Genomic DNA, 26,034 nt, shown 5'->3' on the forward strand with positions numbered 1-26,034 from the left:
TAACTTCTGAACACAGATAAGAAATTGGAGTCATTAAAAATGAGACAAAATCAGCTGGTGAGTGTTTCATTCAGTTTTTTATTAACATACAAAATTACAAAAATTAAAAAGTTAAATAGGATTTAAGTTGGACTGATCAAATATAAGAATAAATAACATTACAGTATGTCAGTAAGTAGTTTGTACAGTAAGGTGCTATGTTCTCTTCAGTCTGTATCGGACCTGCAGGTCTCCGTCTGGCTGGAGCATCCCAAACCCATAACGACTGGGATTAACAGGAGGCAGTTTAGCCTCAGGGTCACACGGCTCCAGATCAAGATGGGTCAAAGCCAAAAAGACAAATCTAAAGAAAAAAGAAGTAAAAACTGTTTACATCTTTTCACACATATTAGTACACCTGAGGCTGCTTTAACATTTGCACAGGACGTCTGACATTGGCTGTTACGAGTGACTGTTCTCTAATATTCTTCACCTCTGTCATACAGGTCAGTACAGAAAATAAGCAATGGCTGTATAACAGCTTCTTACTTTATGATTGAGAACATAAAAGCAGGACTGAAATGATAAAAAGGGGGGATATTATGTGAAGATGTCCAGAACGAGTAATCAGGTTGAAATTGCATGGAACTCTTTGATGATGAAAGTATTATTTATTTTTAAACTTCAGATAAATAATGGAAATATGTTACAAATGATTTTAACACTCACTGTTTAATAGATGAAACAGCAAACTCTTTCCCAACGCAGCTGTTTTTCCCTGCACCCCAAGGCATGCTGCAATACTTCAGCTTATTTCCATCCTTGTAGAATTCATCCTTCACTGTCATATCATCATTTAGGAAGCGGTCGTACTTGAAAGTCTGTCAAGAGCAAAACATGTGGGCTTTGTTAGCTGTGTGTGTTATGATATCATGAAAACAAGCTTGACTTTTTGGCTATAAAATAACATTTCACCTCTAACGAATTAAGACAAATAATAAGAATGAACATTAATAAATAACCAAGCCCTAGTCCTTGACAAATAATTTGTAGGCATTTACCAGCTTATGCCAGAGGAAGTATTATGCCTGTGTTTTAAATCACAGTGTTTAATCATGCCACCTCGAGGCCAGCTTATTTGCCATAATATAATTAGTATAGAGGGGCCCATGTTGGTGCTGTTAATGCATATATCCTATTCTAGATTAATGCACTTCATATGTACACACTAAATACCTGTGGCTCTTGGTGTATCTGTGGGTCCATTTGAGGGCTGAGGAAAGGGAACAGACAGACTCTGTCCCCTCGTCTGAGGTGGTACCTCTTTCCATTGGCCATGTCCAGGATCTTGTCCTGCACCACCTCTCTTCTGATCATTACTGCAGCAGTGAGCCGTAGGGTCTCATTCAAAATGCTATCTGTAGAATTGAAAGGACAGCAGAGTGGATGATGTCAGAGGGGTGTCAGTGTGAGTTAAGTCAGCGGTGCCCTCAGGCGATTAATTTGGCAACGAACAAACATTGCACAGATACGATTATATGAAAAAGGCAATCAACATTTAATTGGTTCAAAGTTCAAACTGCCATGGCTGCTGTCACTGTTTCAATACACTGCAGTTATTTCTAACAGCTCAAAATGAGCTTTTGTTTCCATCCCACTGGAGCAATTAAACCCCAAGGCAGAAGGGCTCAAGTGAATAACAGAAAAGGCTGCTAGCAGCTGTTACGTACCAAATACAGGTGTGCTGTGCGCTTCCAGCGGGTTGTTCTGGGGCTGCTCAAAGGAAGTATCCCGTCGAGTGGAAAGGCCTCTGATCTCTGACTTAACAGCCTCCATGGCCTCTGTGTGAGTGAGCAGGAAGCCAAGGAGCCAAAAGGCAGCAGGTCCAGCATTACACTGAAACAAACATTGCAGCGCACAAACCTTTACATGAGTTTCAGATGAAAAAAAAACACAACAGAATTCATTTTGTACGTATAAAGCTAATATATACCTAAAATAGAGATACTTTTGATGATGGCTATTATTTGCTTTCCTCTAATTTCTCTGTACTGCTGCTGTGTGAATATGACTGATGTGAGGAGAAGCCAATAAGTCACCCCGCTTTGTAGGCACCTCTGTCAACCACTGTGGGAGACACCTGAGCCTGTCAGACAGTAATTGCTGTGGGTTAGGGGAGCTGTTCTTACTTCTGCTCATCTCAGGTCAACTCTCCATTGACAGGCAGGGCAAATGAGCAAAAGTGACTAGAAGTACATCACACTGTCTTTCTGCCCTCTTAGATCTTCAGATCACCTTATATAATGCCTCAGGTTATAATATGAGTCTATTCCAACAGCTGCAGATTCTTAGAGGAAAAATACCTGTCATTTTGGGAATTATAATTGATGAGAGAGAAGAAAAAAACATTTTCATTTGCACACAAAGCAGGTTTTACATTGCAGTTTCTAAATGGAAATTTGCATTAAAGGTTATAGAAGGTCATTTTAGTTATATAGCTATTCCCATTAATCTATCCATCAATCTTTTCGACCACTTATCCCACTTATAGGGTTGCAAGGGAGTTCAAGTGGACCCCAGCTAACATAGTGGAAAAGGCAGAAAACGAATATACAAAATCAACATGATTTGGACTATAGGAGGAAACTGAAATCCAGAGAAAACTAATGTAGACAAACTTCGCACAGGAAGGCCCAACCACCCAGGAAATTCCAACTAGGAGCCTTCTAACTGTGAGGTAATAGTGCTCACCAGCACGGCCCACATACCACTCATTTCCCAACTATTCACGGTCCAAAATGCTTTGCTGGCCAGCTATTGGCTTTGACTATATGACTAAATGTGAAAGCGGTGTTGAATAACCTACAGCATTAAAACCACATTTGCTATAATGTTTAGGTCTGACCCATGCCAGGTTATAAACACCGGACCTTGAGGTGTGTTTTATGGATGTTGGTGGGGAGGTGGGGTTGCCATTGATCAGGTTTGTTCACTACAGCCCATAAATGCGTGATCACGTTAGGATCTGGCAAATTTAATTCAGCTTCTTGGGTTCTTTGTCATGTTCCATCACCTATTCATGCCCAATTTTTCACTACTGCTGCATTCAATGTCCTGGCAGAAGAAGGTAGTGACTGACTGGGAGTGTTGATAGGGTGTGCTTGTTCAGCATCAGTGTTTGTGTGCACTGTATGTGATAAAGACATGATCCAAAGTTTCCCAGCAGAACATTTTGATGTGATGAGAAGCTGGATGTTATTCCCTTCGCTTGTCAATGGTCTTAATGTTGCGGTTGATCGGTGTATGTTTCAGTCAATAATATTGATTCCTTGCAAATGGAAAAAGAACAGCAACCTCCAGCTTGTGCAAGACTCATGACGATGTAGGCGACTTCGGTGAAATCCTAGCATTTACACTTTACACTGAAAAAAAAACATCAATCTGCCTGTAACACATGTATAAGCTTCACTCTGGCATCTCTCGCCAGTCTCACATTTAATCCTTCTATTCTCTGCAGTGGTGCTCCAGTTTCCATTCAAGACAGAGACTGTGTGCTCCAATATCCCAGCAGACATGATAATGCAGAAATATACGTGGGGAATGGCGGGCTTTCCCAAACATGCACAGCAGGTGTGAGAGCCTGAAGTGTGGATAGGTTCATCATTGTTAGAATTCCATACATCTGTGTTTAAGGGTGAACAAAGCTTTCTCCAGGGAGAATAACAGGTTAACGATGATGTAAAACTATTACAGCTAAAATGTAGCATAGAGCAACAGCAGAAACAAAGCCCAAATACAGCTCACTATCCCCCCCACCTGGCAGCATGAATAGTGACCTCATTGCGCCACCACTGGGACCTGTCTGAACTAGTGAAAAACCTTAAATCCCACAGTCACACCTGTGTAAATATTGCTAACAATGGAAACACTTTATATTAAAGCCCAATAAAAACAAAATTATTAATATTTCAGCAAGGTTTCATGGAAGATACTGGTGTTACTGGATAGTGTAAAAGAGAGTTCTGCACTAGAGGAAGTATCCATGGGAGTATCAATGTGAGTCTTTTTAAAATGATTTGCATCCATGCGCACCGGTTAAACAACATTATCAGAGGAATTGGACTCTAGCCAAAAAAACAAAACAAAAAAACAAAAACAAAAACAAAAGACTGACAGCACAACTGCCTGGTATGATGCCTGAAACTGTCAGAAAAAGAGGAAGCAACTTCAGCTGACTAACACTGTTCTCATTCTCAGTGTTTGCACATGTAATTCTTCACACTCAAGGAATACAGAGTGACGTGGAAAACTGATTCATGGGAACTCCAGTTCAAGTTACATGTTGAAGCAGGTAGCTCTGAGTGACTTGGCCACGGGGAATCTAGCATCTATGATTTCATGTTGGCAAGCTGAACACTGTTGTGTGAAATGGTATTCAAGCGATGGGTGCGGAGGAGTTTTTATGCACTGATGCCACTGTAAGGAATTTGTGGATGTTTATGGCTTGTGTGTGAACAGCAAGGGCGTAGATTTGGCATGGACGGAAGGGACATGTCCCTACCAATATCCAGCGATTATTGAATTGTCCCCACCAATAATTTTTGGTGGGGACAAAACAAAAACAAAACAAAACCGATAGAAATAAAAAAAAGCGATCTGTCAACGTCTCATTCACCCAGCGGTGCAGAAAGAGTTAGATTACGTTCTCCACTGGAGTCCTATATCATGTGACAAATATGACCAATGTGATTGGCTGTGCCTTTCAGGGAGCTCTGTTTAGTTTTAGCAGCGGCAATCCTGCGTTGCGAGGACCTGCAAGGAGGAGGATGGCAGCAAAAAGAACTTGGATATAAGAAAGTATTTTTCAAAGAAACCTGTAAGTCACTTAAAGTCAAGTTCACTCATAAAATCTGTCCATCATAATAACGTTACAGGCTATGCAAGACAATACATGCCCCTCTCATTACTCTTTCTGGGTTGCAAAATAAACTTTTAAAAAATTTTCAGGCGAGAATGTTGCTGTGCAAACTTCAAATATCTGAACCCGGGAGAACAGCAAACTCCTGGCACATCGTTTTAGGCTTTGGCCCACATCAGTCTAAAATTGTATGTAACAATGAATAATGTGTTACCATGTCCACCATGAGAGACTTTTACAGTATAGATGTAAAACAAATATGCCAGCAGTCTCAGTTAATAAGAGGAGAAGGCATGTGTTTGGCTGCTTCACATAGTGGACATTGAGTTGTTGTGTGGGACACCAGTAGTCCATGTCTGTTGCTTTAACAGTAGTTCATGTTTAGAGTAAAACATCCCAGCTCACTGATCTGATCGGGGCAATAGTGCCTAAAATGTTGCATAATTTTGCTAAGAGATCTGTTACTTTGTGGTAATCTTAGATGAGTAGTTTTATGGAGAAAAACCACCAGGTCATTCAGTGTTCCCTTAGTGCTAATGTATAAGAGATGTTGGTGTAGTATAACTGAAGTAATGTTGTTAAGTCCTTAAAGTCATATTCTTTTATTGTCATGACTGTATTTTAAGGTATTTTTATTTTTGTATGATATCTGATTTATATGAAATATGGCTGAAGTAAACTAAACTCTAAAATACTTAGTCAGTCATTTGTTTAATAGTAACTTAACATTATATAATTCACATATAAAACTATGAATTGTAATTTTAAATGGTTTAAAAGCATGTAGAATAACATATGTAGGCAAGTATATATCTCCTTTTTTTATCAAGAAGCAAAGACAAAAAGGAAAAAAAAGAAACAGGGCAGGGTTCGGTGGTTGAATCATCTGTCCCCACCAACGCCAAAACCAAATCTACGCCCTTGGTGAACGGGAAACAATACAGAAAATTAAACAGTTCTTACCTGTGTGGTCCACAACTGTAACAGCAGGGCTTTTTTCTGCATATCTGCATCTATCCCCTCCTGTTGTAGGAAGTCACAGTAACTTTGTTGCCAGGTGCTTGACTCTGACCCTCCCCTCAGCCCGTGGGGGGAAAGCAGTTCCCACAGTCGCTCCTGCGAGTGGCTGACTGTTCTGCGTTCTTCTGTAATGAAACCATCAAACATTTGCATTATGGTGCTGCGCAGATGCAAGTTTAGTTTATATGTCCATCGAACATCTGTTTTATTTTTGTTAAGCTGCAGTGCAACTTACCGCGCCTGAGTGAGCCACGAGCCAGTTTGGCGAGAAGACTGTCAAATTTGCGGAACTCTTGGTAAGCAGCAGCCGCATTGTCTGTCCTCTCAAAGAATGTAAGATATCCAGCCCTGATAACAACAACAAAAATGGTAAAAACTCTTTTTGTTTGTCACAGGTAAAAGCATAAGAATACCACCATGTTTATCATGTTCTTTTTAAAATATTAGATGCAGTATTTTTTCTAGGTTAAAATATTATGCCTTACCTAAAAAGAAGACTATAGCAGAGGTCAAAAAGTCCTTCTTGTTTCCACTCTGAAGGGGCGGACCCATTGTGGCATTTCAGGAGCAGGGTCTGAAGGTGAGTGTTCATGGAGCTGCTGAGCTTGGGAAGGCTGCAACCTTGAAAATGCCTAAGAAATGCAAATTAAGGATAGCATTAAGATTTGCAACACTGATTTCAGTCATATAATTTTGTTACTTATAAAATCGATAAAGACATATTTATTACTGTTCCATCCACTTCCTTTCCTCTCGCTCGATGTTTGTCAGCTGCAGACTGAACACCTTTTGTATGACCTGGCTTCTGATCCGGGTGAAATCAAAGGAATCTCTGTCATTCAGCACACTATCAAATGAGTGTGGGTCCAACAGCACTGTCACACGGAAACCGGCAACACGCACCTGTGAGGACAGCTTGTTAGTTTGCTCACCTCACCTATCCCCGGAATGTTCAGTATAATATTTTTTACGATTAAAAAAATAAACTGCATTCAAGCTTTTGGATTCAAAGAGTAAGTATTAAATTAATTTGTCACGGTCCTGGGTCAGTGACCCAGTGTTTTGAGTTTCTTGTGCCTCTGAGTTTTTTGTATTATGTTCTTAGTTCTCTTTGTTGTCTCAGCTTATTCTTTAGTGTAGTGTCTTAGTTTGGTTTTCTTGTATTCTGTTTAGTTCTCTGAGTATTTAGTAGCTGCCCTCTGTGTCTCTTTGTTGTTGGTGTTGTCTGTGTTTCTTAGTTGCTCTGTCTCCCCTAGTCTAGTTTGCGTCTTCCTGTTTTACTTTGAAGGTCTGTGTCTCATGTGAGTGTATCCTACTTTGCTCCCTTGTCCCGTCAGTTCTGATTTCTCCCAGCTGTGCTCTCCTTCTGTGTCTCATTCCCGTAGTTACTTCCCAGTGTATTTAAACCCTGTGTTTCTCTGAGTCAGTGTTGCGTCATCCCGCTTGCTGTGTGGATCTCCCTGTGAGTTTTAGTTCTTTGTTTCCCAGTTTAGCTTAGTTCACTTTGTATGCCCGTTTTTCTGTGACCAGCAAATAAAGCTGTGATTTTGAGTTCATCCCCTGAGTCTGTGAGTCCTGCACTTTGAGTCCTCATCTCCTGCCTGCCACACAGCGTTTCATGACATAATTAATCAGAACTTACTGTGAATATATCTCCATGTTTTTCTTTCATCCGGGCCAAAAACTTTGCAGCATCTTTCCCAAGCTCAATGGCATGTCCCAGCCATGGAATCCAACCTTCGTCCAGAGGAGGCTCATTTCTCCGCCTGTCATACACGGAAATTCATATCGCAAATGCTCTAGCGTTTGCTTCCTTTCACTTTACATGAATCTGACACAACAGGTTTGCATTTGCATTAAGCAATGCCAAAAGGAGGATTTCTTTAGTTAAAAAGACAACTGGAAAGCCGTCTTCAGTATAAATCACACTATATTTTGCCGTTAAAAGCAACCCCAAATGCTAAATATTCAATTAGTGATTGAAGCGTTAAAGTAGTGATCTAATATCATTTTAATGATTTTTGATTTGGATTAAATGCGCCAAACAAAAGAAATAAGTAATCGGTGAAGCTATAACATTTGCAAAATATGCATTTACACAGTAAACAAACCTTAGTACTAATTTATTATCTGCAAAATCAACATGTTTTAACACTTATCTTACCTTCTGCGAGTGGAGAAACGGAAAACTAGTATAAGCACTCCAGTAATGACTGACAATAGTGTCCACCACATGGTTCTGTAAAGTCTGGCACTCGAGCTGCTCCGTGAAAAATGCAGTCCATAGCCCCTGGCGTCTCGCTTATATCTTTAAGCTCGGCTTAACTGTAACTACCACTTTTTAGGAAGGCGTGGAAAAGGTGTGGCCGGTGACAAACAGTTTTGCGCAATGGCCTATCTCACAATAAGCGGTGTCAGACACTGCAAAAACCACACATCACCGACTTCACACAGACAGAAATGATTTAACCTGACAATTAACCATGTTTACTCTGAGCACCTCGGCTCAAATTACACCTTACAGAAACTGCAGCGTGACAGTGTCGCTTTCAAAGAAAAGCAGCTTGTCCGTACATTTCGGAGCCGTGACATCACCGAGAAAAAGCAGGTCGTGGTTCCAAGGTGATGAAAGGAAGCATACTTTAAAGAGGATGTCATAAAGTTAAGGTCAGCAACGACATAGTTCAGTTTCCCTTTGGTATTGAGAAACGTTTATTTTTAGCGTCCTTTAGATGACTTATGGAGAGTCATAGAAACAAGTGGTTTTTGTTGATGACGTGTATGTGTACCGAAACTAATTATTGCTGACCTGTTTTGGAGTTAGATGGCTCAGGTATTTTTTTTCTTCTTTTTTCTTTTCTAGGTGACATCATGTTATTATCATTTTACTACTAAATGACAAATTAAATAAAAAGAAAATCAGCAAGAAACGCGACATTTTTGAACTGGTGAACCTAATTAATTATGAAGAAATTATGGCACTGGTAGCTGGTAATTTGTTGCTTGCTTATTAAACTGTATACCAGCAGAGGGTGTCATAGCTTTACCGTTCCTCAGTAGCATTGTGCGCGTCCTTCTCATACAGGGGAGGAGAACCAAAACAAAGCTTCAGTTCCTGTTGGCAAACATTTAAGTATAATATCCACGAATGATCACATCACATCACTGTGAATGAAGCTATGAAAACAAATATGCTTTCGTTTCCATAATGACCTCAGCAGAATACCTTATCATACACCAAAATAAAGTTATGTTCAACAAAATGTATTAAGGGAAACAAAACAAAAACAAACAAAAAACAAAAAAACAAAATACTCTTGTCCGTGTAAAAAGGTCTAACTCTTACAACTTGATTAAAACCCACAGTGGGCATACACTTGCCATTAGAGACTTAATGCTGTGACTCGAGTGGTAACCAGAAAACACTAATATTTTTCAAATCTGTCAAAACCACATTTAAAACAAACAAAAACAAAAATAGTGAATTCACTGAACTGAATTCAACTTTTTGTTTTTCCCCAAATTTGAGCAAATCTCGTGTATTGTTCAGCCACTAAAAATATTTTTTTCTGTTCGGGAGTGCAGGTAAACAAGTGTAGTTTGACAATCTAATAAAAAAAAAACCAATGTGGAAATTCATTTATAACAACAAACATTATAGCTGAGCATTAAAATAGTCATTTCAGTTAAAGAGCTTCCACATACTGGTGGATTAGCCATTACAGAAACATAAAACATGATTTTGGTAATACCAAAGTACCAGAGCTGTAATGACCAATACTATGAACTGCCCATAAAGACCTGGATGTCATTAAAGTTTCCTTAGCAGAGTTACACACAAGTTTTTCACATTATTTTCAAACCCACCCAACTTTTAACAGGTACGCAGTCAGTTGGTGAGTAACTTTTCCACAGAAAAAATTAGAAATTGTGATTGTTAAGATTGCATGATAGGGACTGCAGATTTCTCAGGGGCTTTCCACCATGAGCTCGCTGAGAGATTTCCCCCAAAATTTAGTGCAAAGGCAGATGGGGATCTCTTACCAAAATGCAATTTTTTCACAGGCTCGATTATCCCTGTCTTACACACCACTTTACATTGCTCTGAGACAAAAACACATTTTGGGAGAATTAAAGATGAAAGACGTTGCACACATTTGCACTTGAGATCATACAGGAAGTCATTTGACAGAAGGTGTCAGCAAACTGTGTGAAATGCACTTCTCATAGGGGAAATGCAGAGCAGAGCGACACACTTTCTCTGGGGAAGTGTTTTATCACTGTTAATGCAGCAATGCACACCATGTTTAGTTACACCAGAAGGCTTTTCTTATAGCCCAACTTTCACCAATTACAAACAAAGTATGAATCAGCCTGTTTTGTTGACACTTCAAGACTGATAATGGAAAAAAGAAAGAAAGAAAGAAAGAAAGAAAGAAAGAAAGAAAGAAAGAAAGAAAGAAAGAAAAAAGCTCAACACATGGAGATGATGGAGTTGATTAAACTCAGATAAATAAAAATTCTGAATCTGATCTGTTCAGATAGAGATGTTGCACTTGAACGCAACCATTTGGAACAATACGTGTAGAATTCAAGTGGAAAAGACAAGATCTCAGAAACCACAGTATTATTTCCTTGGGCAACAACAACTGCTTGTACTGGTATGCATAATTTCACATACTCTGACATCAGTTCTAAAATTTTTGAAAGCTCTTCTATGCTAAATTCTGTCACGTGCAAAATGTTTGGGGGTTTACTTGCATTTAAAGCTTATTTCCAATTCCTCCCACAACATCTCAGCTGGAGTCAAATGTGGGCTTTGACTAGGCCACTGGTCTCGCCACATAATCCAGCATTTCTTCTTCTTTTTGAGCGATTCTTTGGTGGATTCACTAGTGTCTCATTGAAGGCTCCACGTCATCTTTTGGACAGATGGCCTCACATTATCTTTAAGCACTCTTTGCTGTGATTCAGACAGACAAATCAAGTGCCCCTGCCTCAATCTTTCAGGCAGGGGAACAAACCCAGACGGTTACATAGTCACTGCCATGCTTCACAAGTGAACTGAGCTTCTTCTCCTAAAAATCTGCCTTTGGTTGTTGCCCAAACATGTTTGCTGTTACTGTAGCCAAACAACACTATCTTTGATTTGTCTGTCCCGAGCATATTATTCCAACAGACCTGGTCTTTACAGATATGTTTATTGGCAAACTGTAGCTGGTCTCTGATAATATTTTTAGCCAGCAAAGGATTTTTCCAAGCACACCTCCCATGCAGGTCACATTTCTGCAGTCGCTTTCTGATTGTAGCCAAAATCACGTTGACACCAACAGTTGTAAGAGTCACCTGCTGATCTTGTGATGAATTTTCTTGTTATTGGAAATTTGTTTCTGCATCAAACACTCCACTCTTGTGGTTGAATTTGCTGGGGTGGAAACACCACTGTGAACACCACTTGTAGCTGTTTTATTTTAATTGTAGAGCACGGTCTATTTAAAATCATTTGGACTTTTTTTATTACTTTGTCAGAACTATATGTTACCATTTTTTCTCTGAAGCTCTTTCGATAGTGCCACGGTGATTCTACACACTTCAGTTTCAAAACGAACACCAACCCTTTTATGTCAAAGATTTTATGAGACTTGTTTCACCTGTCAATCTTTAAGAAGCCTGTAGTCATTGGCACCAAATGAAGGACCCACAGTTCTAAGTCTATGGATTTAAAGGTGTGATAAATATTGAGGTATGAATATACTTTTTCACATGGCAGTCATGTTTTTATTGGCTCAAATGATAGAATTAAATAAAAATGGAAAATCTGTTGACATTTTTTCATTTTGAGTGACAGAGTCTGTAGGCACCGTTTGAAAGAAGATCAAAAATTTGCTCCTCCAAATATTTTATGTCAAAAACACCCACACTTGTACCGACATAACTATGAATGGATGTCGTGGGTGCACACTAATGACAAAAATATTACAATGAGCTCAATGTGGCTCCCACACAACAGAAACCAGTGAGCTGAGTGAACAGTATTCCTAATACTGAGACGTGTCCAAGCAGAAGAATATTGTTGTGTTGCACGAGTAGAAAGTCAGTATTTTGGCAAAATGTTGGAGCTTTTGCAACATTACGTTTTTAACTCTGTCATTTCCAAGTTCCCTCAAACTGATGAAATCCTATCAAAGTTGTTTCTATATAGTTTTTCTCATAACAAAGACTCACATTTATTGCAGCTGCTCCAAAATGACGCAGGACTTTGCTTTTCTTTTCTTTTTTTTCTTTCTTTCTTTTTTCTTTTTACTGAGATTCAGAGATTATAGTGCTATGAACCTGGATTTTCTTTAAAGGCTGTGGTTGCAGGAAGTCAGAATATTTCATAAGAAAATTTTCACACATGTAGCAAACACTGGGTGTGATTTTCAGGCTGCACAACATGTTATATTACATCAGTTATAAAAGTGGTGCACAAGACTAAATATAATTTTGTGTTGGATAATTGTTTTGCAAAGTAGAATAAATACTTTTACTTAGCTAAAATTTATAATTGTACTCGAGCAGCTTAAGTAGTGCACAAGTTGTATAATCATAATAATATATAATAATTCTTAATTGCCAAAAGTAAAGATACCTTATAGAATACCACCTTTTAGAATCATGTACATTGTATTATATTATATTGTCTTTAGTTTTTTTAGTTGTTGATTATTTTAATTGCTTGTATGTAAACGGGTAGCCTAATGTATACTAATTAAATTTTTCACTTCAGTTCAATTTATATTTAAATAGTGTCAATTCATAAGGCATCTTACACTGTAGGGTAAAGACCTTACAATATATGAAAGAAAACTCAAACTATCAGGCAACTCCCTATAAACAAAAAACATGGTGAAAGCGGCAAGGAAAAACTCCTCTTCCACAGGAAGAAACCTCCCAGAACCCCCATGGCTCTGGGAGCCATCTCCTGTCACCGGTTAGGTGTGAAGGGTAAAAGAAGAGTGCAGAGGAGGACAGGACAAAAGGGACACTATGGAAGAGAAAACAGAGCTTAATAAATACGAAAACTGTTTTAAACATTTGTAATAGTGGTATATAAACATGAGAGTTGGGTAGAGAAGAAATACACAGTGCATCATGGGAAACATCCCAGCAGCCTAAGGCTATTGCACCACAATGAAGGAAGGATTCAGGGTCACCTGATTCCAGCTCTAACCATAAACTTTATCAAAAAAACATGTTTCAGCCTGCAGTCTGTGTGTGAAGTGCAACAAAGTCATTAATCTGCTAAATAATAAGAAGCGAAAGGGTTAAAATAGATGCTAATAATAATGCAATAAGTGCATCTAAAATATAGGGAATTACAAGCAGGAAGTAGTATAAGAAATACTTCAATAAAATAAAAGTACTTTAAACCTGTACTTAAGTAAACCAGTCAATCCTACTGGTCCTCTGCATACATTGTGTATATAACGTGTATTTTCCTTAATGTTTAGACTAAGAATATTTGTAATGACAAATCTTTGTTCACCACCGGAGCTATAAGTAAATTGATTTAAATATAATCACATCTGATTAATCCACGCTACTCCCTCTGTTCCTGTGCTCTGCAGTCAGGTTTACGCCGCTGATGTTCTCGAAACAGATCAGCTAAATCCCGATCATCCACAAACAATATTCCCCTCAGCTCCAGACATCTTCTCTGTTATTGGCAAAGGCTTTTCGGTTCACACACAGGAGGAATCTTAAATCATCCATGAAAAGAAAAGTGGTGAGGGAAGAAGGGAGGGAGCTGGAGGAGGAGGAGCCTCGCGTTGACTTTCACATCCATTCAGCCTTTTTTTGCTGCAGCATTGAACTTGCAGAGAGAGCGAGAAAGGGTGAAAAAGGGCAGTCTGGACGTGCAGAAGGCGCGCTGTGCTATTATCACTGAGACTAGTAGGTTTCCTAGCGGAGGCTTTATGAAATGTAAATAAAAAAAGGGGACCGCTTTGCGATTCACTGAGGAGTGTTGCTGAAGAGGAGGGGCTGGGGACCGAGAGAATAATTCTGCACTTTTAGATCGACGTCGCCCTGAACGCAGCGCAGCAACATCGCAGAACGTCAAGTGCGTTTAATCTCCGAAGTTGTGTGTGTCAAGCGGGCGATGATTCACGTCTGATTGTTGCTGTACTATATGGAGAGGACTGCACAAGGGCTAACGCTGCATCGTGGCTACTGAGATTCCTGCCTGAGGATTGCACAATCTGTTCTCCCCAAAAATGTCATCTCAGGCGAAAGTCAAGAAGGACAAAGAGATTATTGCCGAATATGAGACCCAAGTGAAAGGTTGGTAACGCGCAGGCCCGAGCGTATTGTTATTGTCTGTGTGTAGGCACAATTGCGTAACTTTACCACAAGCTTTATTTGGCTTCAGTATGCAGTCTTGTGGGCTGGGGCAGATTTTATAGTTGTATGCGAGTCATTTGCTTTCACCAGAAAAAAAAACAACGTCTTTTAGTTCATGGCATTCAAGCGTTAACTCCAGTTGTCAATCTGGGGTGAGGTTATTACTTGAAATTACCTTGGATTAACCGGTATCTGTGTTGCAGGAGAGGAGTGTCAGGGTTGTGGCATGCCTAGTCTGTATATATATGTGCCAGCTATTAGACCGTCATAATTTGTTTAAAAGTGAAGCTGTTTTATTTGTTTTGTTTTGTTTTTTTGTTTTAGTTTTTTTTCCTTTTCTTTTTTTATAGTTCTACCAATCAGGTAACCTGAGATTTCCCCCCATATGTATTCAGTTAAACATGCAAATATATCTAGTAAAAAGCCAAAATTAAATGATACGGTGTTAGTCTTTACAGGGAGTATATTTATGAGTGAGTTTTCCCGTCACACTGTAAGGATAAGGAGTGATTGCTCAAGAAGGTCACACAGCCAACAGTTCAGAAAGTCCATAAATAATGTATGCTGTCTGTATGAATTATGAACCATGAAAGGATTTCACTGTCTGCCACTAAATATGTGACTGGCTAAACCACCCAGAGAGAGAAAGAGAGAGAGGAGAGGCAGGAACACTGATGCTGGATTGGAGCAGACAGTGCAGGTTGTAAATGGGTGGGATATCCTCCCAGCCATTTAGAGATAACTTTAGACGGTACTAGGTCTCAACGCTTCGTGCATCAGCTATCAGGGAAGTAGTTTTATGTAAGGCTACCGCAAAGACAGGGCAGCTTCCTTGTACCATAGGTTGATATTTTTCAAACTAGGTAGAACTGGAAAGGTCATTCAACTAGTTCATCAGTCCACTGAGAAAAAAATAAATAAATAAAAAATGAACTGAGATACTAATGCTTGGCAGATAAATATGTGCAAACCTAGTAAGACATTCCAGTTTGGGTCTGGTTTCATAAATATTAACTATAGGCTATACTTTAGCTAATTAACTTGTCATACTGCACGTACATTGTCCAGTTGCAGGCATTGTTCTGTCACTGCAGCACCAAAATAAGCTTGACTATTTTGGTTATGCAACAAGGCAGTGCGGAGCTAAGCACTTTTGCCTCACAGCAAGAAGGTCTTGGATTTAAATCCAGCGTGGGGCCTTGGCGTGTGGAGTTTCTCCTGTGTCTGTGTGGGTTCTCTCCAGATTCTCTGGCTTCCTCCCACAGTCCAAAGTCAGGCATGCGGTTAGGTTAATTTGTGATACTAAATTGACCATAGGTGTGAATGTGAGCATGAATAGATGTCTGTTTCTCTGTGTTAGTCGTGCGACAGATTGACTCACGACCTGTCCAGCTTGTAGCCTGCCTCTCACCCCATGAAGGTTGGATAGGCACCCACAACCCAGAATTAGATAAGTTGAAAAAATGGTTGCATGGACAGATATTGTAATTATAGGCCTCTCTACACTTACTTTGATGAGATTTAGATTAGACAATCAGCACTTCTTTGAAATCTGTACAGTAAGTTAGCGATAGCGGATGGCGTGCTTAAAGGAGCAAATGGCTCAGCTTATACTAGCCCCATTTACCTGGTCACACATATTCACAAAACCACTTTCTTCTATACCTAAACTCCAGTCTCCCTTTTTTGCCAGAATTAAACCTAAACTAAGTCCAACATTGATTTTTTTCATCATTTCATCTTTGTTTGAAATGTTAAACTATGATTGTTATAGGCAATTAAATTTTTTATATCATGATATAAGACTAAATGAATGTTTTTATTCCACAGTGGACCCCAGCAGACATTAAACTCATTAATTTTCATGACGTTATCATTATATACTAGGAATATGCTAATATATCAGCTTTATGACATCAGCTGACTTATTGGATGTTTATTAACATTTTGGAAAACAAAATGAACAAACACAATCACCTCCACTGGTTATCAGTTAAGAGCTTATCTTAAACGCTGGTATCAGCCCAAAATTTGACCCAGAATGCTTCTTGTTATATACACACATTAGACCTCATTGCTGTTCTACAAGGAAATGTCAAGAGCTTATTAACATGTGTCTGGAATGAAGAGTATGATAAGCATTTTCAGTCAGAGGTGTGGTGGAGTTTCTCCTTGTCACTATCTCTGTTTGTTTGTTTGTCTCCTGCACTCGCATTCACATGCTCTTCCTCCGGTCTACACATCAGCTCTGCAGTTGTTAGAGCGCCATCGTCTCGATTTCAGGAAAAGCTTTTAAGCTGACATCTTAAGCTCATTTGCAAACTGAGCTTGGATCGGTTCAGAGCTGTGGGAGCTTTATTCTGACACTGACACTGGCCTCCAATAATGCTGAATTGCTGATTGCACAGCAGTTCAACACACAAGCCTAATGCACTTTGTGGCATTTTTCAACATGATACATTTCAGCAGACAGTCAGGTCTCAGTTACAATTTACGTGGGAGTTAATGTTTCCAGTCACATAAAATGTGTTAAAAATTTCTAATTATTATTAAATATTTCTTTATACTGTTTATAGTATTTCCTTATTCAACTGAATATTGTTGTTCTAGAGTGTGTAGCTGAGCACCCTGAAGTGTCTCTAGGCTTCTGTCTAATCTGACACTAAAGCACAATTAAATGAGGGGATGCCCCTGTCATGTGTCATTCTGGACTTCTAGTTTTAAAACCCATTATCTTTAATGCAATTGGATCAGTTTGGAGTCGTATGAACTAATCGCTGTAATAGTCCATAACACAAAACCTTTGCAAGATGTGCTGTTGCTATGCTACTACAGAATGAAAAGCAGAGTAGAGTAGTATGAAGTGGAAACGCTTGTGACATTTTTGTTTACTGACAATGCATTTGTAACAATACAGGTGTTAGAATAAGCTCTCTTTCTGACCCCATATTCACTGCAGATATGCATCCAGACATACCCCCTTCTGGGTATTCATCAGCTTGAAAGAATGCACAGAATGATGCTGTCTCAAAATGTCGACAGTGAAACGACATCTTTGTTGCCTGTTTTTTGGTATCATGTATTAAATGCTGTGCTGACAGTTGAGTTCTTACCCAGTTTAAAGTGAAAATTGCTTGGAATTCTGATGTTTTTTGGCCTTTGGCTGCACAAACTGTGAGGAGAAGTAATGAAATCTCAAGCAAATAGATTATAGAGTCATGCCATAGCTATTATTACATTAAGAAGACACGTGTCCACAGAACACAACCTTGATTTGTACCAAATTATGTCAACGTGTCACTCTGGGTTAGACTTTGTATGACTAGCCATGCATGGCTAACTAACCCCAGAGATTGCTGCTGGCCATCGCAGTAACTGTACTAAGCTAGCTTGAATGGGATATGTGGGTGCCAGTGATATGTGATATTTGCTCCTTTATCCTGCTGTGATGCAGGAGCTCAAATAGGGGGAAATTATGGTTCAGCTGTGGTTGTGCATTGGCACAGCTGCAGAATGCGCACCTACCTGCACAGAGTGTTTGTTGTCAGATGGGGGCAGTGACAAAAAATGTGTTACAACCAGTCTGTGAGCTACTCCTGCACGTGCTGTTGTTGGTCATCAACAGAGAAGGTCAGAGTTTTAACATACAAAGAGCTGAAGTGAAAACAAGTGTTAGAAACAAAGTGTCCACTGTAGGCACCATCTATAATTTCCATACTATATATTTTCTTTTTTTTCTCTCTTCATCCATTCATGGTAAATGATGTTGCCCCCAAATGTTGGTCCACGTTCTGGCCCACGTGTTAGCCAAAAAGCATTCTGCTGTACTTATGCTATTACGGTTATGTACATTGTCTCCTACCACACCACACCACAATTGTGCTCTGGTTGCACCAGTTGTGCAAAAAAAATACAGTATGAAAAATATAGACTGCAGTTGCAGTGGACAGCTTTAATTGTTTGTAACACTCAGTTTCAATTCAGCCCTCAGCAGCTCAAGCAAGAGCCCACAGACTGATTAGGTTACATATTTTTAACACAGCCAGGTAGACAGGGTGTCTGAAGCTGCCACCACCACCACTACCTACCACCACTAACCCATAATTTCTCCGTTCAACTGATGCACAGTATCATGCACATTAAGCACTGTGCAGTTGGGATTTGGAGGACCGCTGGGGAGCAAGTCTGCATTGGTTAAAAACCCCATCTCAGAAAGCAAATGCATACACAAATAGACACCATTGCGATACCATAAATTAGAAATCATTTGTAGAGCTACAAGGCAACAAGCAAAGATGCCCCCAAATTCAGGTTGGGTTTGCTGTCTGCGTACTTTGTACTTCCTCTATGATGCAAGCAATTATACAAGTTCTCTTTATTTAATTAAGCTGCAGGGTTACCATCTAAGTCTCTGTAAGCAATTATTTTTTGCTAAAAATGCTTGGTAAAGTTACCACTGCGTCTCTGGATGTTAACCATATGGTTTAAAAGGGGAATAGCCACAAATGTCCTATTAGTGAATTTTCACAAGCCTTTAGGTGTGGAACATTTTATTCACTTTGGCTGCACACTGTTCACATGCAGAGGAAGCATGTCTGGCTCAGTATTTTATGGCTCTTGTGTCACCAGTGAAAAGATAGAAAAGTGTCAGATTTAGAGAGCTTTTGACGCTTTTTTCAATGTATATAATTCACTTGAACTCCTTGCTAGCTCTGTGTAATTATGCATTACACTGCAAAGGCTTGAATGATTCATCGAAAGTACTGCAGTATTGCACAGTCCCTAGTAACAGTTTAAGTTCTAAAAATAACATGCTCACAGGAGAGCAAGTGCAAATATCACAAGTCTGTTTGATGTTTCCTTTATAAATTTGTGCAGTGAAATCAATTTACATCAACTCATTATATTGTTTGCTCGCTCTTTTAAACTCTCCCCATACGATTAAAATTATTTCAGTCACAGAGGCCCACAAATTTTGCTGTTCAGTGGTCTATTTTAGCACATAACCATTCCTTCTGTTCTGAACCCGATTGCTGTCTCATTCATCATCACAGGCTGTTTGTTGAGTATTTCGAAGCAGAGTAAGTTGCCCTTGTCCTTGGCCATTATGCTAAACAGACTGACTGCTGCGACTGTCAGAACAGGGAACTGGCCTGCTCTCATTGAAATGCCTCCAGAGGCATGTAACCAGGCAACTGGACAACTGTGGGGACCATGAGGGGTACATCTCCAGATAGCAAGGGACTACATATTTACACAGATTTTCTCACTCTCTCTCACTCATTCACATTTTTCGCACACAGTCGTTTGGGGGAGGATTAAAAAGAAAAAGAAAAACCTTTTATTCTAGATACAGGAGCACCATTTAGATGCTAACAAATGGCCTTTTCTTTTGCTGAGCAATCTTTTCCATTGATACATTTATACAAAGTGTCTTTCAGTGCTCAGGATCTTATGCATGGTTGTAACAGTCTGTCATAGTGGAATCTTCAGCCGTCTCGGCTGTATCTTGTTGTCTTGTACAAAGAGAAGCGTTGTTTACCCCGCCCCCTTTGTAGTTCTATGACTGATTAATCCAGAGATGTAAATTTACCAGTGATTCAGTTCAGCGTGGTGTATGGTAAAATAACTACTGCTCTCTCAGAGATCTGTGATAATGCAGGAGAAGGCTGGGCAGGAAGTTAACATGGTTGTTTATCTGCTTTCAGCAAAATTACGCAGCACGAAAAATTTCCTCAGCAAAATTCTGCAATACAGAGTGATAGTTACAAGGACGCTATGATTAAGATTTAACGAAACATAAAAGTGCTACATAAGAGCTGTTTACTGTTTTCAGCATCCGTTCTAGCCAACTCCTATGGATGCTTGCTGGTTTTTTGTATGCACATTGGCAGTAGCAGGGTATTTAAACACAGCCCTCAGTCCTGACATGATATATGGTTCACAGCCAGCAGCCTCTTAACCTTTGGATTTATGACAGCCTTGCCATAAACTGTACGTGGAAGACAGTGAATGTGATTTGTTTTCCTTTTTAGTGTTAATGTAAGACTGTAAATGGGATTTTACTGTTTTATTTGATGTTTTTATTACCTGAAATCCCAGAGGTATTCAGGAATAACCAGTTGGAATACCAGTAGGGACTGTCTGGTCGTGGTGGGGGTAAGTCATTAAAACATGGCCACAGAGAAGAAGTTCAGGAAGGTAAATAATTATATTAGCTTTAGAGTAGAAAAACATGTCTGAATATCTCCTGAAAATTGACCGGCATACTCAATATAAAAATCTAAAGCTTGTACTAATATTGCTTCTTTATCAAACATCCAATATTGTCCTAGCCGTATTTATAAAAAAGGACTGAAACACATTTATCTCTAATTGTCATTTTCAATGAACAGAACCAGACTTTCCAGATGTCATGAAAAGAAGCCACAGTAATCTTATAATTGTAAGAATGCCTCTGATTTGTTTTCTCAAGTCAAACTTCTCTTAAGGCTCGCTCAGCACAATGCATTTTGAGAAGCTGACCTATTTTATATTTTCTCTGCTGTCTGCTGTAATCATCAGACTTGCATCTCATATACACGTGTGCTACCCCAGCATTTGGTCCCCCCCCCACCCCCCACCCCCCACATGCACACCACCATCTCATTCACCACACGCACAAACTCAGACAGCAGACAAATACAGTTTGACGTCCGGTTTTATCCAATTGTGACGACTTTGCTCTTTTATTAGTGCCTGCGCTAGCTTGATTGTGTTTACATGCTTTGCTCAATCCACTGTGGAAAGATTGTGGGTTTAATTTTGACCTGCAGCCCTGTTTGGCAGACAGAAGTAAGGCCCAGCATGCAAGCCTGATCCCCCAGAGAGGCGGTATTTATTCTGAACATAGTCTCCCTTTTTGATATGCAGAGATCCGTAACCAGCTGGTGGAGCAGTTCCGCTGTCTGGAGCAGCAGTCCGAGTCCCGGCTGCAGCTGCTGCAGGACCTGCAGGAGTTCTTCCGCAGAAAGGCCGAGCTCCAGCTTGAGTACTCCAGAGGCCTGGACAAACTGGCTGAGCGCTACTCCTCCAAGATCCGCTCCTCCAGAGAGCACCAGCACTTCAAGTGAGTCCAGCCAAAGACTTTTACACAGTGGAACATTTGTATCCTATGTGTCTGACTGGTAAACAACCCCCATGTATTTGATGCTGATTGCTACACAGACAGTTAAAACAGAGACAAAGGAAAAAGAGAGGAGTGATAAACAGAAAAATTTAAAAAAGAAACAGAGGGGGGATGAAAGCAGAAGAAATGACCTGAAATGAAGCCAGGGCCAAGGAAGCTTGTGGCCTCAGGCTGCTGTGTTTTTTCCAACTAGGTCAGACTCTTTACCACCACCCCCCTTTCTTTTCTCTGTGGCTGTCATTTTATTTCCATTCTCAAACAGCTTCTTCATGCCAGGGTGCTACTCAGATACTCATATTTTCTCAATGGATGCAGAAAATAAATCACAGCTTCATTTAGAAATCTAAAGAACCAGACAATAGGGGTTATTTTACTTGGGTTTACTTAAATGGCTTAAGCTGTTTGTATGTGGGAGATTACTGGTGATGAAACAAGCATACCCTGCAGTGTGCTGAGAAGCCACTTCCTCTCTGTTAAAACCAGCCTGCAACAGACTCTTGACTTTCAGATCAAGATCTGTAGTTCTGTTGTGTATGCTGCCCATTGCCATTTATTCCTATAGAAGTCCTAGCCAAAAAAAGAATACTTATGTTTTCTTAAAATCACAGTTATAATTGTTTGTTTGTTTAGCAATTCAGCAATTAATTAAAAACAAAAATAAACAATCAAATTAGATTTTAAGAATAACAGTTAAAAATACAGAAAAAGGTGCCTTTACTTATTTTGACAAATGAAAGACTATCTGTCATAGCAATGATTAGCAATATAGAAAATTACAGCATAGGCATCCATTCATGTGACCTAGCTGTGTAAGTCAGGCATAACTAACTCGTTGGTTTATTCAGGAGAGGTCTTTCCAGCTCTCTTTCAGCCTCTCCAGCCAATTGGACAGGAAGCGTAATCATGGTGGAGAGCTCCTCCACTGACACATTGATAAATGGAGCATACCCTCAAAGGGAGACCCCTATTAGGAAAAACCATCTCATGGTTTCTCTCATCCCACTGTCCCAGATTTCCCCCTGTCATAATATATTGTTATCACTATATCCGTCTGTCAAAAGCTGGACTCCTTACTTGAAGACTCCATTGAAATGACTGGATGAAGTCTCAGCCATTATTAATACTGTGTGGTCCTCTCTGTTGGAGTCTTAGAACAAGCTCTGCACTCTCACTTTGATAGTTTATTTCAAACAGCAAAAACTTATTGCCCACTTTTTTCTTATCAGTCGTCCTTTCATATTTTAATTTACAGCTACTAAAAGGGCTATCAGGAGAACATCTGGGAACATTTTCAAAACCTCCTATACCAAAGTGCTACCTGTGAGAAAATTCAAATTGTTCTATGTTTCAAGAACATGTTTGGTGTCATTTGTAGCAATTAGTAGGTGCGCTGTGTGTTTCACTGTCACTAAATTGTAATTCATATGAGGGTGGCATTCTCCTAAAGGTTTCTTGAAACAAGTGTTGTTGTAATTGTTATAGTTGTACAACAATGGCACATAAACTGTCCTGAAAACTTGACGAGCAGCCAACAGCCAAACATTGGCAGTCAGGTCAGCACCATCCCATGTCCTGGATCAAACAACTGCTCTGCTTGAAAGGAGTGCCTATAGGGAAAGGATAGCTTGTTCATGTTCTTTTCAAAGAGTTACAGGATGAAAAGAAAAGAAAAAAGAAAAAGCTGATGACCAGTACTCAAAATTACCTTTAGAACCACACATCTAGTGTTCACTGAATCCTCATCAGAAATATTCTCAGTGGATTTGTGGCTGTCAAGATGCCATTCTTAAGAAAGGGAAACAGGTAGGAGCAGCTGATATATGCCTAATTACATAAGTACTGGACTGAACATCAGTAGCAACAGATCATATGGAATAGTAGTTCAAATCATAGTAAGTATGCACAGAAGAGATCAGCAGAGAGGTAAACAGTGAGTGACTACATTCATCAAAAACACAAGTAAAGCATGGTGGACTCTGTCATGCATTTCAACTTGTTAATATTGATGGAATTATTAATGCAGAAATGTACAGGCGGATTTTGGAAAGTGCCAACACCTTCATTTTTCAGGATGAAAATGATCTCAAACACACTGCCAATGCAGTAAATGCATTTATAGATATCTGCATATCTATAAATGCAGTGAAACACTGTGGATTTATACAGAGCTTGGACCTCAGGCTTAGTATTTTTATATATGATTGCGCATATTTCAATAATAATAATAATAATTTTGTAAAAAAAATATGAAGGAGTGAGGCGTCGTTGCAGATTGGCACAGTACTGTAAGATCAGAAACCTTGCCTGGTCTAATGAACCAGTGAGTCTTGATTGTGGCTTTGGCACTGGGATAGTAGGGTCAGGTTTTTGGCATATCCCTTTAGCACCCTTTATGCCCATGTGGGGTAGCTGTCACTCAGGAGGAAGTGTGGGTCATCTACTAATCGGTCCCTGGCCGCTCCAGTCTACATGCCAAATATCCTTGGGCAAGATACTAACCCCAAGTTGCTTTTCAGTGCATAGGAAGAACTTGCATAGAAAAAAGTGCTTGTGTGAATGGGTGAATGAGGCAGGTGGGGAAAGCATCTTGAGTGTTCAGAGTAGAAGAGCGCTATGTAACAACCAGTCCATTTACCATTTTCTGATGGCTGCGTCCACCAGGATATCACACTTTTCCATATCCTGTCAATATGGACCAAAGATTTCAGAGGAATTTTTCCAGCATTATGTTGAATCTGTGCCTTGAAGAATCAAGGAAGTTACGAAGACACAAAGACACACTCAACACAGTACTAGCAAGGTGTACCTTAAAAAAGCCCGGTCAGTGTATAATACTGATTATGAATGGGACTGAAACAATGCAGTGTTTATGCCTTGGACAAAAAAAGACAATAAAATGGAAACATGTTCATGTTCAGTTCGTGTGCATGACAGAGTTAATTTTTTCCCACTGAAACAACTTAGGAGTTTAAAAAATAGCACAACAAAAAAGGTTTTGAACAGTCTTAGATTACATTTCAGCATTGTTTTGGATGCACTGAGGGAGCTGGAGAGGGCCTATAGTGCCTTTGTTCTCCTTTGTTATAGTGCAGAAATGAGCGCTAGCTGAAGATTAGAGTGAGCTTCGCCAAGGCAGAAAAACAGCTATAATTCACTTCAAAAAGAAAATGAAAGCATAAATACAATTCTCCACGGATGAAACTGATCAAAGTTTTGCAGCAGTTGAGAGAAAACAAGTCAGGACTACTCTTTCAGTGTGATCTTCAAAACCAATATTAGAGTCAAAAATAACTTCCGTATTTTTGATTCACACTGAAAACGAAGAAGCTGTTGTGGATTAGAAAAAGTGCAGCGGGTTCACCACAAGAAAAGCATCTTTAATTTGAAGGTTATTTACTGGAACTAATTGCACAGACAACTGAACCAGACATTGTGTTTTAAGAAAAGTCATATTTTTGAAGCTACACAGTATTAAGAGCATATGTTACTGCCATGGGATTTCAGCCATGGAAGGATATGTAAGGCTTCTAACTCTACTCGGTGATCGCAGTAAGCAATGAGCAATGATCTAGAATGCAACACTAAGAGATCGAAGAGATTATGTGACACATCCGATATGACTGTACATTTTCACATGTGTATGTTTAGCACTTTTTGAGTCACTATTTGTGACTCTTATTCAGCATGAGTGGTTTCTGTGCAGTCTACTTAAAAGCTAGAGTCTTAAGAGAGATGGTTTTTAACTTGCTGTTTGACTGATAAATAATAGTACTGGGCAGGAACCCACAAGTGTAAACTTATCAGTGCTCAGTCTTGGGCGATGTGTCAGTGGTTTCTTATTTAAAAAACTTGACTTGGGGTATAAAAACTTGTAACTAGCATGACTTTATAACTCTACAAAGAGTAGATTTTAGTGCAGCATATTGCTGATACAAACTGAGGTCAACATCTTATTAGACATGGTTGTTTAAAGCACTTATTTTGCTACCTGGGGTTTTAGTGCTGGTTTCTACTAATGACACACTTTGCGGCATGCTGGTATAATCATGATCCATTAGGTTCCCCATTAAATGAAGATGAACTTTTCACATTAAATTTACTGGGAGTTTTCTAATGCTTTCCATCTTAGTTGATAATGTGTTTTTTTAGAAGTTATGAAAATGGTGATCTTAGCTTAAATGTCCAAACTCTTCCTTTTGCTCAGGTTGTGTGGCAAAAAGGATTCTGTGGTCTGCTTTTTTTTCACATCCCCAAAGAAATGCAAACTGTGAAATTAATTCATCCCAAATGGTCTGATTCTCAGCACAGGTCAGCTATTGGCTGATAGCAAAAAGTTTTTTATTTTTACTGTGTGCATCCAGCAGTGTCACAGAGCATTTGTATATGCTGTCATGCTAAAGTGTTCTCTAAAGACAAAATGAGAAGAAAAATACCTCCAATAAATCTTTGGTGTGATGATAATTAAACTCGCATGTCCTCTTAAGCAAGGAGGCAGCCAGCATGCCTTCTGAGTTTGTGTGTCAACAAGTGCGTATGCTGCCTTTACTTGCTGATTCCCCCCACA

At 39.5% G+C, this 26,034-nt stretch overlaps 2 protein-coding genes across 4 annotated transcripts in view; one reads left to right on the forward strand and one right to left on the reverse strand.

The window, feature by feature from the left end:
• Positions 1–56: 56 nt before the first annotated feature.
• On the reverse strand, positions 57–8,464 carry ptgis (prostaglandin I2 (prostacyclin) synthase). Of its 2 annotated transcripts, none has more exons than XM_085161232.1 (10): positions 8,082–8,464; positions 7,560–7,683; positions 6,648–6,820; positions 6,403–6,549; positions 6,153–6,265; positions 5,861–6,039; positions 1,710–1,875; positions 1,216–1,397; positions 709–860; positions 57–343 (listed from the first exon to the last, which is right to left on the reverse strand). In XM_085161232.1, the coding sequence occupies exons 1-10, from the start codon at positions 8,150–8,152 to the stop codon at positions 196–198; spliced, it is 1,455 nt and encodes a 484-aa protein (XP_085017358.1). In that variant the 5' UTR covers positions 8,153–8,464; the 3' UTR covers positions 57–195. The 2 variants fall into 2 exon arrangements, with proteins under 2 accessions (XP_085017358.1, XP_085017357.1); XM_085161231.1 differs by having other exon boundaries at positions 59–343; positions 5,861–6,042; positions 8,082–8,458.
• A 5,254-nt stretch (positions 8,465–13,718) lies between these two features.
• The window catches only part of LOC146518276 (SLIT-ROBO Rho GTPase-activating protein 3-like), a 37,594-nt gene continuing 25,278 nt past the window's right edge, over positions 13,719–26,034 (forward strand). The window contains exons 1-2 of one of the 2 annotated variants that reach the window (XM_085161220.1): positions 13,719–14,242; positions 21,215–21,410. In XM_085161220.1, coding sequence (XP_085017346.1) covers positions 14,176–14,242; positions 21,215–21,410 — 263 coding nt within the window. In that variant the 5' untranslated portion in view covers positions 13,719–14,175. The remainder of the gene's footprint in view (positions 14,243–21,214; positions 21,411–26,034) is intronic. The other variant, XM_085161221.1, reaches the window with a different exon arrangement.

The sequence above is a fragment of the Neolamprologus multifasciatus genome, chromosome 5 (genome assembly GCF_963576455.1).
Source record: "Neolamprologus multifasciatus chromosome 5, fNeoMul1.2, whole genome shotgun sequence".
Lineage (NCBI taxonomy): Eukaryota > Metazoa > Chordata > Actinopteri > Cichliformes > Cichlidae > Neolamprologus > Neolamprologus multifasciatus.